A 12,731-nucleotide genomic window follows, 5' to 3' on the forward strand; every position below is an offset into this window, starting at 1 on the left:
AGCATTAAAACTGTGCTGAAAAATTCGACTTATACATGAGTATATACGGTAATAAAGTACAATGGAATAGTTATCAAATGCATTGGCAACAGGAGCATTCAAAGGGAGTATGATGTGGAAGGATTAAAAACCAATGGCCTCCCCCCTACAGAACCTCCCCACGTGGCCCTGCTTGTCACTGGGAGCCTGCATCCAGCCCCCAGAGCTCCAGAGGCAAGCGCCCAGGTGAATGCATGTTGGGGCGGCTTTCTGCAATCGTGGGCAAGGGCAGAAGATGCGCTGCCATCTTCCAGATCCGTGGAGCAGAAGATGTCCTTAAAGGGCAGCTGGGCTCATGTCCAAGGAGGCGATTCTGCAGGCGTTCGAGTCCCAACTGTAGAACTTCAAAGACCACATCCAGCACTTGGAATTGAACCCTGAGCCTAGCAGGGAGTCAGTGTCCTGCTTCGGTTTTGGTCCTAAGGACCAGTGCTCAGTTTCATCGGAGCTGCCAAACAGTCTTCAGAGGCTGCCTTGTCTAGAGCCCATCCAGCCTTCTAGTCTCAGTGGGATCAGAGCACGGACCACCCCCCCACCCCCCGGGCAGGCTTCTCCCAGAAGTGCCACCACTGTGCTCCGGCCAGGGCTGCTCAGAGCGGCTGCGAGCCTCAGAGGAAATTCAAGGTTCCAGCTGTTGGCCTGGACCAAGCAGCTTCCCCCCAGACTTGGGCGGGGGGGGGGGGCGGCTCCTAATTCCCCAGTTGGCCTAGCAGCACCTCCCTCTCCCGTGGTCTGAGTGTTGCACACTGAGTGTGTGTGTGTGTATCTTAGGCTAACCTTGTGCTCTTGTGGTGAGTGCAGCGGCGAAGCTACCAGGGGACAGGGGGGTGTGCCACGCATGGGCGCACAGATTTGGGTCACAAGGGGGCGCAAAATTCCCCCCGTGCCTCCCCCTTGGCGCCCCCCACACTTATTTTAGGAAACCGAGCCGGCTGGAGAACAGGCCTCCCAAGATACCCTGGGAAATGTAGTTCCCACCAGAACAGGAAGGCCTGTTCTCCAGCCGGCTCAGTTTCCTCAAGTAAGTGTGGGGGGGGGGCACCACAGGGGTGGGCGAGCGTGATTCCCCCCCCCACAATGCTCCCCCTGTGGCGCCCCCCACTTACTTTAGGAAACAGAGCAGGCTGGAGAACAGGATACCCTGGGAAATGTAGTTCCCACCAGAACAGGCCTCCAGCCGGCTCGGTTTCCTAAAGTAAGTGGGGGAGGGGGTGCTGGGTGGGGGGCGCAAAAAAGCCAGAGGGTGCATCAGGTGCACTCTGGCCCAGCTACGCCTCTGGGTGAGTGGCCTTGTGACCTTGTTTGGCCCCTTGACTTTCCACAGCTGAGGGTCTCTCTGCGTGGTGCCGACTGTCCTCAGGTGCTGCTTCAGCACACCCCCAGCCCCTCCCTGGGCTTCCCTGTCAGGGAGCCGGGAGCTTTGGGGTTGTTGGTGCCGGCAGTCAGCGGGAGGCTTCAGAAAGAAAGTGGAGAGATCTGGGGAGAAGTCCCTGGGGAGGGACGCAGGGACCGTTCTGTGGATAGAAGGCCTCCTCCGGTGGAGCTGGGTGGCCCTTGTGCACTGCTGGTCTGTGCTGCCTGGGCAGGGAGCGAGTGGGTGGCACGCCAGGCAGCCCCGATGCTACAGGGCAGAAAGGGACCCCAGAGCCGCGGCCTCTCCCTGGGCAGGACAGGCAGCCTTGTGTTGCTTCCGGAGCTCCAGAAGAGGCTCGGTCAGGGGTCTTTCCAGCCAGCTGGTTGATGGGCCGTGGTCCAGTTTGACGTGGCCAGCCCCATACAGCAGCCCCTCTGGGACTCCCTTCTTGCCCCCCAGCTGCATTTTCACTGGGTCTCTGTCTTTCTGTGCAGCAACATCGCGGAAGCCCTGGTCAGCAAGGGCCTGGCCACCGTCATTCGATACCGCCAGGACGATGACCAGCGTTCCTCGCATTATGACGAGCTGCTGGCAGCCGAGGCACGGTGAGTAGGTGGGGGGGGGGGCTGGGGCCTCATTGTGGGGGGCGGGGCGGGGCGGGGCGGGGCGGGGCGGGGCGGGAGGCTGGATGGATGCCCCAGTTTGTTTGTTTGTTTGTTTGCTTGTTTGTTCGTTCATTCATTCAATTATTGTTCCACTTCTATACCGCCCTCCCCCGGAGGGCTCAGGGCGGTTTACAACAATAACAGAACAAGTGGATACATAAAACATATATAACATTAAAAGCAGCGTTCAATTTCTATAACCAGTTGAAATACAGATGGCATCCAGCTATTAAAAACTCCTCCAAGAGGGAACAGCGGGCCTTAGTTGTTTCCGGGCACCTTATCAGCAGCTGGACTCTCCAAAGGCCCGGCGGAATAACTCAGTCTTACAGTTCCCATACACCTTTGGCAGGACTGCCGCCCTTGGCCTAAAGGAGGCAGAAAAGCTGCACAAGGAGGCGCCTGATACCCAGCCAGACCCTTCCTCGGCCCCTCCCCTCTTCCTGGAGCAGAGGCTGCTGCTGGGGGTTGAGCTGGGGGCCCCCGGCCAGGGCTCGGCCTCTCAGCTGCAGCCCCACGGACCCCGAAGCTTGGAGGAAGGGCTTCCAAACCAGGCCTATGTGTGCACCAGGCGCCAAAAGGGCAAGCAGACTGCAAGGGAGAGAACCGCAGCAGAAGACACTTTCTCCCACCGGGGCCCACCCCACCCCTCCCTTTGCCTCTCTTTGCCTCTCTCTGCAAAGCTTTGGTGGGCAGGATGGGAAAGAACCAGACAGGAGAGGGGCAGGGGAAAGGCTGGCTCTGAGGGCAGCCGGAACCCGAGAGGAGCCTGGGAGTGGCGTGTCCGGAAGGCCGTGGTGGTGGTGGGGGGGGAGCAAAAGCAGGCCCCTGCTCTGGAGCCCGTTTATATCAGCCGCCTTGCAGCTCTGGGTCAGCGGAAAGAAGGCAACTGAAGTGGGAGACTAGTGAGCTGGGCCGCGCTCAGGGACAGCCGGCCGGCCGGCCCACTCAGGCAGAAGGGCACATCAGTCCTGGGAGCTGGAGGCCAAGGCCGAGCAGGAGGGCTGTCCCTGTGTCTGCAGCTGACCCCCAGGGCCGAGGGCCCTCCCCGCTGTTCCCAGCTCCTCCCAGCCCCGCGTTGCTGCTTCTGCAGGGTCCAGGAGAAGAGCGAATGGCAGCAGCCCCTTTCCCCAGCTTCCTCTCGCCTGTTTATTATGGTAATGCCTTCCTGTCGCCTCTGAGCTGCCTTGGAAAGTGGGGCATAAATCTTTGAAATAAAGTGGTTGTGGCATTTCTCTTGGCTCTGACTGTTCTCCCTTCCCCGCCCACAGGCGGCTGCCACAGATTCCCTGGTCCCTGTCCCTCTGAGCGGAAGGGGGTTTGGGGACAGGGCTGGGAGAAGCCTCGGGGTTCTGCCACCAGAGAGGGGGCGGGGGACACCATGTCCCCAAAGTAGAACTTATAAGGCCTGGCCTGGGAGGCGGGGCACCGTGCAACCCGTCTCCCCCCTTCCCTGCCCGGCCCCCTGAAAACAGCCGATTTGATTTCATGCAAAGCTGGTCTTCTAGGCCATGAGGCTTTCAGATCGGGGTGGGGCAGTTTCCACAGGGTCCCCTCACCACATAAGAACACAAGAAAGAGCCAGCTGGATCAGCACTCTGCTACTCGCAGTGGCCCACCAAGTGCCTTTGGGAGCTCACCTGCAGGAGGTGAAAGCAATGGCCTTCTGCAGCTGCTGCTGCTGCTGCTGACCACACTTCAGGTCCTGGAGAAACAGGGGCAAATGAAATGCCTTTGGTCCGCCCCCTGTTCATCCCTTCCAGCCGGCTTCTGCCTTCAGTGCCCCTCCCCCCCATGCACCCACTAATCGACAGCTGTCAGAAGATCTCCGGGGTCTTTTTCTGAGCAGCCTTTGCAGGGAACATAAGAACATAAACATAGAGCCAGCTGGATCAGACCAGAGTCCATCTAGTCCAGCTCTCTGCTACTCGCAGTGGCCCACCAGGTGCCTTTGGGAGTCTCTGTCCAGTAGCCACCCTTCTTCCATCCCACTGGGCAGGGTGGGTGGGAAGCCCCTGGGAAGGGAAGCATTACCTGTGGCAAGAGAGAAGCGTCTTCTTCTGTCTGCAGAAAGCAGAATTCTGCACCCCCCACCCCTGCGTCCGTCACAGAACTGCCAAAGCCCTGGGGGAGTTTCTTCCATCCCCATCTCCCCCCCCCCCAACTAGTTGGGACTTTCTGCCATGATATGCAGTGGGGGAGGGGGAGGGGAGTCTTTAGAAGAAGAAGAGTTGGGATTTACACCCCACTTTCCTCTCCTGCAGCTCTCCAGCTGAGAGTCCGCTTGATCATAGCCACTGCAAGACTGCTCTCCTGGCGCCCCATGGTGCATGGGGATTCATGGGCATCTTACCTGCTGGCCCAGAGGGAGGGCCCCGGGTTCTGAACCCACTCCACCTGGGACAGCACTGTGGACCGGAGGCTCTCTTTGCACGGGCGGCAGGGATGGGTTCCAGGCGTGGCTCGGTTTCTTAGTCCTGGGCGGGAAAGGGGAGGCCCATGTCCAGAGCACTCTGCCTCTGCATACCAGCTGCTGTAGGGCAGGCGCGCCCTGCTTGGAGCTTCCGAGAGGCCACTGTGGGACACAGGCAGGGAGACCCCGGACGGAGCCAGCTGCGGGACTCGTGGGCTCTTCTCTGCTGTTGCTCCCCCCCCCACCCCGCCTTCCCCAGCACTGGGACTTCCCCCCTTGGGAGAGGGCCGAGCCAAACCTCTGGGCTTCCCCTCCCACTGATCTTCTCCTTGTTCCCCTCCAGGGCTATAAAGAACGGCAAAGGACTGCACAGCAAGAAGGAGGTCCCGATCCACCGGGTGGCCGACATCTCTGGGGTAAGCTTAACTTTTCTCAAGCTGAGCCTGATTCGTGCTGCTGCTGGAGGAGGAGAAAAGGCTCAAATGCCCCAGCCTGCAAACGTCAGACTCCCCGTGCGAATAGTCTCCAGACTTCCTTGATAAAGGCCTCAGGATAACGGCCTCGCCCGGGGTAGCACCTCCCCTCCTGTCTTCCATGGGTGGGGGGCGTGCGTGCGTGTCTGTGTGTGCGTGTGTGAGAATCTGCCTCGCTTCTCCTGGATCCAGGAAGCTCTACATTCTGGTTCTTTCCCATCCTGCACACCAAAGCTTTGCAGAGAGAAGCCAGTTGAGGGTCTCTGGCAAAGAGAGGCATAAGAACATAAGAAGGAGCCTGCTGGATCAGACCAGAGTCCATCTAGTCCAGCTCTCTGCTACTCGCAGTGGCCCACCACTGAGAGAGGGGTGGATTGGGCCCCGATGGGCAGGAGTGTCTTCTGCTGTGGTTCTCTCCCTTGCAGTCTCCTTGCCCTTTTGGCGCCTGGTGCACACACAGGCCTGGTTTGGAAGCCCTTCCTCCCAGCTTCGGGGCCTGTGGGGCTGCAGCTGAGAGGCCGAGCCCTGGCCGGGGGCCCCCAGCTCAATCCCAGCAGCAGCCTCTGCTCCAGGAAGAGGGGAGGGGCCGAGGAAGGGTCTGGCTGGGTATCAGGCGCCTCCTTGTGTAGCTTTTCTGCCTCCTTTAGGCCAAGGGCGGCAGTCCTGCCAAAGGACTCCTCCACCAGGGTGTTGTTGGAGGCTTTTTAACAACTTGGCACACAGCTCCAGGCTAGGTGGGCGGGATGGCCTGATGACAGTCAGGGGGGGTAGCCAACCAGCACTCTCTTTAGGGAATCCCCCTGGAGCTCTGAGCCCCTGCTTTTAAAGGAGGGCTGCCTCCCCCTGCGCCCCCGGTGCCTTGTTGCCTCCTCCTCGCATGCCCACCTTGGCCTCTGGGGACAATAAATGGGGGACTGGATTTGGTGGTCACCCACATTCTGGGTCCCTTGGGGCTGCTCTGTGCCTGGCCTCCTCCCTGACAGTCGGCTGTCTTAAGCGGAGGCTGTTTTTCAAGGAAGGTCGTTTCAAGTGGGGGAGTCCCTTGTCGCTGGGGAGGCTCCCCCCGCCCCCCACCCCCCGGCTGCCCTGGCCCAGTCGCCTTCTTCCATAGAACGAGGCAAGAGTGCGGCTCTGGCTGTGGACGTGGCCCTCCTTCGCCACCCAGCTGTGTTTCCAGGCCACCCGGCAAACAGGGAGCTGGTGTGTTGGGCGACTGGCGTGGGGCAGGCGCTGGAGTGGGGCTGGGCTCCCTGCTCCGCTGCTGGGAAAGGGAAGAACCTTCCACCCTCTGCCTGGTCTCTCGCCTCTCCTGATTAAGGAACCCGGACGGCCTTTCCGGGCGCCTTTGCTCTGACGTTGCCTGTGGGACCCTGCTCCGTGGGCAGGGGATCTAACTCCGGGCTGCTGCCCGCAGACATCTGACGAAAGGCGCTGCTCGGGCACCTGATGGCTGAGCTTGCTGGAGGGGCTGCCAAAGGGCCTTGGAAAGGCGCCCCCTCCCCCCACTCCAGGGCTTGGAAGAAGAGCAGGCCGCGCTTGGCTGGGACACGTCGCTGCCTCCAAGCAGGGATCCCTCTCCTGTCTTGCATCCTCCTCTTCTCTCCCAGGCTTGTAATCCTGCTCTGAAGTCATTTACGGCGTAATTTAAGGCATGTACAACAAATCTGCATTTGGGCGCTTTGCCCTTTCATACCGCTGCATGTTCCTTTGTGGATTTGCAGGAGCCTCAGCCAGAGCGGCGCAGGGGGAGCGGGTGCGCACACACACGCCTGCCCTTCCCCAAAGTCCTTGCATAATTTTGCATAATTGGCATCTCTCTATAAAATCAGAGTTATGATTCTATTTCTCTCCATTCTATTTATGCATATGGTCTCCTTCCCGTTTGAAGATAATTAACACTGGGGAGGATCGGAACAATAGCGCTGCCCGTTCTCCTTGGCCTTTGGGGGTGGGAAGCCGCTGAGCTCCCTCCTCCCTCCAGGGGGGATTGGAAGCAGAGTGGGGAACTTTTCTTGGGGCAGATCTGCAGGCGGGGGGGGGGGGGATACCCCCCCCCCCCCCCCCGCTGGGGTTCTTCTTTTACTGCATAGCCAGGAGCCCGTGAGAGTTGAGGAGCACCAGCTGGGCTCTCAGGGTCACTGGGAGCCTTGTTTTCAGCAGCCCTGATCGGGGCAAGCGCTTCTGCCTTTGGCAAAGTCAGACCCTGGGCTGCGCTTGGCCTGGCAAAATCTATCCTCTCCCCCGGCTGACGGCAGCCCTCCAGGGCCTCGCAGGAGGAAGGTCTTTCCCATCACCCACGGGCTCGTCCTTTACACTGGGGGTGTTGGAAATTGAGCCTGGGACAGGGTTTTTAGTGATTATCCAGAATAATAGCAGCCCTTGGTTCTGTATTCAAATCACACATAACAAGAACTACGTTTTTTATACTTGTTTGTTTATTTTGTTTATTAAAATAATTATTTCTTGTCTTTTCTCATGGTTCAAGGCGACTTATAACAGTAGTTGAAAATATTCTTCTTCTTCTTCTTCTTCTTCTTCTTCTTCTTCATCATCATCATCATCTCCTCCTCCTCCTCCTCCTTCTTCATCTGTCTAGTCATGTCCGACTCTTGGATACTCTGTAAACCACTCCCCTCATTTGAATCATGTCGAATCTGATCCGTATAGTTTTATGGTGAAGGTTTTACCGGGTAGGTCACCAGGTCTTTCCTCAACGCATAGGACGTAGCCACATGACTGCCACCGTTGATATGTCATGCGCTGACGCCCACCCGGCACTTTGAGCTGACTGAGGGGAGGGTGGGTGAAAATACTCAGTTTGAACCAAAAATAAAAGAAATCCCCAAACCCTCCATCACCACCATCCTCTTTAAAAATGATGGCCAATCCAAACTCACTCAAAACCCCCGGCAAGACAGCGTTGTGGTGTTGAATGAGTGGGAGAGAACCCCCTTCCTCACTGTGCCCTCTCTGCCACCCTTCCTGTTCAGCTGCCAGTGGCAGGCAGGAGAGGTTTGACACACCTGCTTTTGAAGAACCTTTCGGAATATTTAGAAGAGCCCTTCTGGGCATGATCACTGAAAGTCCATCTAGTCCAGCATCCTGCCTCCCACAGAGGCCAGCCAGTTCCTCTGAAGGGCCAACAATGGGGCCCAGAGGCCGAGGCCTTTCCCTGACATGAACCTCAGAAGAGCCCTGTTGGGTCAGACCAGGGAGGGCCCATCTAGTCCAGCACTCTTGTCTCTTATGGTGGCCAGCCAGTTCCTCTGAACGCCCAACCACAGGGCATAGAGGCTGAGGCCTTCCCCTGATGTTGGCTTCTGGCCCTGGGATTCAGCAGTTGACTGCCTCTGAACATGCCCCATGGCCACCCTTTGGTCACCATGGCTGGTAGCCACGGATGGGCCTCTCCTCCTTGAACGTGCTTGTTCCCCTTTTAGTGCCTGTGCCGGGGGCCGCTTCTGCCTGTGGCCGTCACTGCATCTTCTGACAGAGAATTCCACATTTTTATCACTCTCTGAGTAAAGACGTATTTTTGTGTCCTGAACTTTTGCAAAACAAAACGAATGTTCGGCAGCCGCTTAAAGACTGGCATTTATTGGCATATGACCTTCTTTTGAGTCACAGCTCACGTCCTCAGGTCTGTGAAGAGAAACACAATTCTACTGAAGGGGAAGATCCTAAGCCTCGGAGGAGGGGCTGAGACGGAGGTTGGGTGTGGAAGTGTAAATTGTCTGTGCAAGTGATGAGAGAAGGCTTCACAGTCACCAACAGCGAAGCAAGGGGTGAAGTCTGCTCAGGGGAAGGCAGGGGAAAGTGAAGAGGAAATTAACTGATAATGATCAAAAAAGTGTAGTATAATAAACATGTTAAAAACCTTGGGTGCTGTGTGGTTTCCGGGCTGTATGGCCGTGTTCTAGCAGCATTCTCTCCTGACGTTTCGCCTGCACCTGTGGCTGGAATCTTCAGAGGATCTGATAGTGGATATCAGATCCTCTGATATCAGATCCTCTGAAGATTCCAGCCACAGGTGCAGGCGAAACGTCAGGAGAGAATGCTGCTAGAACACGGCCATACAGCCCGGAAACCACACAGCACCCAAGTGATTCCGGCCGTGAAAGCCTTCGACAATACATGTTAAAAACCGTTTAAAACAGGGGTGTCCAACTCTGGAGCCCCAGATGTTCATGGAGTATGATTCCCATCAGCTCCTGCCAGCATGGCCATTTGGCCATGCTGGCAGGGGCTGATGGGAATCATAGTCCATGAACATCTGGGGCTCCAGAGTCGGACATCCCTGATCTAAAAGTTCCAAGATGTAGGTCCTGTGAAGGTCCTATTGGAGATTGTAGTGAGTAAGGAAACCTACGTCTTTGTTTAAGCCAGGATGGTATATCACCGTGGTGGCGAACCTTTGGCACTCCAGATGTTATGGACTACAATTCCCATCAGCCCCTGCCAGCATGGCCAATTGGCTATATCAGACTATATCATGTGAATTTTTGGATGAGTCCTAATCCAGGCCTTTCAGGTTGTTTATTCCCTCTGAAGCTTTCTTTTTGCAAATGGAGGGCTGGGGGGAAGAGTAGTGGAACAGCGACTTTCCCGCCTGCGCTGGTGTGTCCAGGACGATTGAAACGTTCTACTGTTAGTTTCTGGGTGCTGCAGTTTCTTGTGCCTGATAAGTGACAGTTGATTGTTTCCTGCCGTGAGTTTGTCCCGTGTTAAAAGGGGCAGGACTGTGTTGGCAGACGACGGTGTGTTCTAAACTGGATAATGGGCAAATGGATGAGCTCAGGACAGTGTTGCTGAGCTCGCGAGGTCCCACGTCAGTACTTCCTGAGCGCGTGTGGGGACAAAATGATCGCTGATTTATTTACTTACATTATTTATAGTTAATTTACATTTACACAGTCTTCAGAATAGGATATTCTGTAAATAATGCATCAGGACGACAGAAGACTAGAAACAACTAGAAGGAACCGAATCAGAGCACGGGGACTCACATGACGCATGAAGTGGTACAAGGATCCTGCTGACATTAACTGCCACATGGCAGCGTAGACCACCGTCCATACCTGCTCCTGCAGATACATTTGTGTGGCCATTTTGTGTCAGTGATGGCGAACCTTTTCGAGACCGAGTGCCCAAATTGCAACCCAAAAACCACTTATTTATCGCAAAGTGCCAACCCAGCAATTGAACCTGAATGCTGAGGTTTTAGTTTAGAAAAAAACGGTTGGCTCCGAGGCGCCCATTACTCGGGAGTAAGCTTGGTGAAGCAACCATGCAACGCTTCGAATGGGTGAATCACGACCCTAGGAGGGTTTACTGAGAAGCAAGCCCCATTGCCAGCAACCGAGCTTACTCCCAAGTAAAGGATCATGCCCAGGCTAGCCTAGGTGTGTGTGTGGGGGGTGATTCCCCCCATCTGATGAACTCTGTGCACGTGTGCCCACAGAAAAGGCTCTGAGTGCCACCTCTGGCACCCGTGCCACAGGTTCGCCACCACTGTTTTGTGTAGTGGAGCCTTGGACCATTCAGTTTGGCAAAGTGTAGGGCAGGGGTGTCCAACTCTGGCACTTCAGATGCAAATTGTTCATGTTCATGGACTACAATTCCCATGCCAGCAGGGGCTGATGGGAATTGTAGTCCATGAACACCTGAAGTGCCAGAGTTGGACACCTCTGGCGTAGGGTAAGCCAGGACAGTGGGAGCATTCCCGGCCTCCTCAGGAAGGCTGTTCCACAGAGTGGGGGCCGCAACAGAGGGGACACCTGGATGGGCAGCTGTTGACTCTGCCTGTTTGCAGGAGGCCCCTGCTGGCATGAGCGAAGCTGCTGTGGCAGAGCATTGGGGAGTGGGGCAGGTCTGTGGCTCCTGGGCTTGTGTCTCTGTCGATTGGTCCATTTGCGAGAAGCAGCTAGAAATGGAGTGGCTGCCTGGAAGCAAGGAAAAGTCTGTGGGGGAGAAACCTCCCTTCGCCATCAGAGGCCGTGGATATAGAATCATAGAACCATAGAGTTGGAGGATACCCCAAGGGCCATCAAGTCCAACCTCCTGCAATGCAGGAACACACAATCAAAGCACTCCTGGCAGATGGGCACCCAGCCTTTCTCTTTAAAAACCTCCAAAAAAGGAGACTCCACCACACTCCGAGGCAGTGAATTCCACTGTCAAAAAGATTCTACTGTCAGGAAGTTTTTCCTGATGTTTAGGTGGAATCTCTTTTCTTTCACTTTACTCCTGGTCCTGGTCTCTGGAGCAGCAGAAAACAAGCTTGCTCCCTCAGCAACATGACATCCCTTCAAATAACTCAACATGGCTATCATGTCACCTCTCAACCTTTGCTTCTCCAGACTAAACATCCCCAGCTCCCTAAGTCTCTCTTCGTAGGGTATGGATTCCAGACCATTTACCATTTTGGTCGCCCTCCTCTGGACCCGTTCCAGCTTGTCAATATCCTTCTTGAATTATGGTGCCCAGAACTGTACACAGTATTCTAGGTGAGGTCTGACCCATGCAGAATAGAGAGGTACAATTACATCCCTTGATCTAGACACTATACTCTTATTGATACAGCCCAGAATCGCATTGGCTTTCTTGGCCACCGCATCACACTGCTGACTCATGTTCAGTTTGTGGTCTGCTAAGACTCCCAGATCCCTTTCACATGTAGTGTCGTCAAGCCAGGTATCACCCAGCCTATATCTTTTCTGCCTAAGTGTAGTATCTTACATTTATCGCTGCTGAAATTCATGTTGTTTGTTTTGGCCCAGCTCTCTAATCTGTCCAGGTCATTTTGAATTCTGACTCTTAAGTCCCCTTCTGGATTATTAGGGCTACCCTCCCTTATTTTGGTGTCATCCTGCAAATTTGATTAGCATACTTTCTATTCCATCATCCAAAGCCGTTGATACAAAAATATCGGATAGCACTTTGGGCTCCAGGATACAGAACTCAGTGGCCCCCCACTAGTCACTTCTCTCCAGGATGAAGATGAGCCATTGATGAGTTTCGTCAGTCAACCAATTACAAATCCATCTAATAGTAGCACTGTCTAGTCCACATTTCACTAGCCTTCTTGAAAGAACATTATGGGACACTTTGTCAAAAGCTTTACTAAAATCCAGGTATGCTTTGTCCACAGCACTCCCTTCATCTACCAAGCTTGTCACTCTATCAAAAAAAATAGATAAGATTGGTCTGGCATGACTTGTTTTTCAGAAACCCACGCTGACTTTTTGTGATCACAGTATTCCCTTCTAAGTGCTGGCAGACTGTCTGTCTAATGATCTGCTCCAGAATCGTTCCTGGTGTAGATGTCAGGCTGACTGGATGGTAATTATTAGGGTCTTCCTTTTTCCCCTTTTTGAAGATGGGGACAACATTAGCCCTCCTCCAGTCCGCTGGGACTTCTCCTGTTCTCCAGGAGTTCTCAGGGTTTATAGCAAGTGGTGCTGAGATTACTTCTGCCAGTTCTTTTAATACCCTGGGATGTAGCTCATCAGGGCCTGGAGATTTGAATTCGTTTAAAGTAGCCAGAGTTCCTACACTAACTCTTTTTTTTATTTCTGTGCTGAATTTCTCCTACTATATCTTCTGTTTCATTTTCCTCTGGATGAGCACCGTTTCCTTTTTGGGAGAAGACAGAAGCAAAGGTGTTGAGCAGTTCTGCCTTTTCTCCATCCTCTGTTAGTATCAACGGGACCCATCATTGGGACCCATGGGTCCTCAATATCATCAGGACCCACTGCCTCTCCCCCCCTCCTTCTAGGATGATTAAG

At 55.0% G+C, this 12,731-nt stretch overlaps 1 protein-coding gene across 1 annotated transcript in view; it reads left to right on the forward strand.

Annotated features, from left to right (window-relative positions):
• The window catches only part of SND1 (staphylococcal nuclease and tudor domain containing 1), a 242,458-nt gene that overhangs the window by 127,133 nt on the left and 102,594 nt on the right, over nt 1–12,731 (forward strand). The window contains exons 13-14 of the mRNA XM_048499490.1: nt 1,888–1,998; nt 4,815–4,887. Coding sequence (XP_048355447.1) covers nt 1,888–1,998; nt 4,815–4,887 — 184 coding nt within the window. The remainder of the gene's footprint in view (nt 1–1,887; nt 1,999–4,814; nt 4,888–12,731) is intronic.

The sequence above is a fragment of the Sphaerodactylus townsendi genome, linkage group LG06 (genome assembly GCF_021028975.2).
Source record: "Sphaerodactylus townsendi isolate TG3544 linkage group LG06, MPM_Stown_v2.3, whole genome shotgun sequence".
Classification (NCBI taxonomy): Eukaryota; Metazoa; Chordata; class Lepidosauria; order Squamata; family Sphaerodactylidae; genus Sphaerodactylus; species Sphaerodactylus townsendi.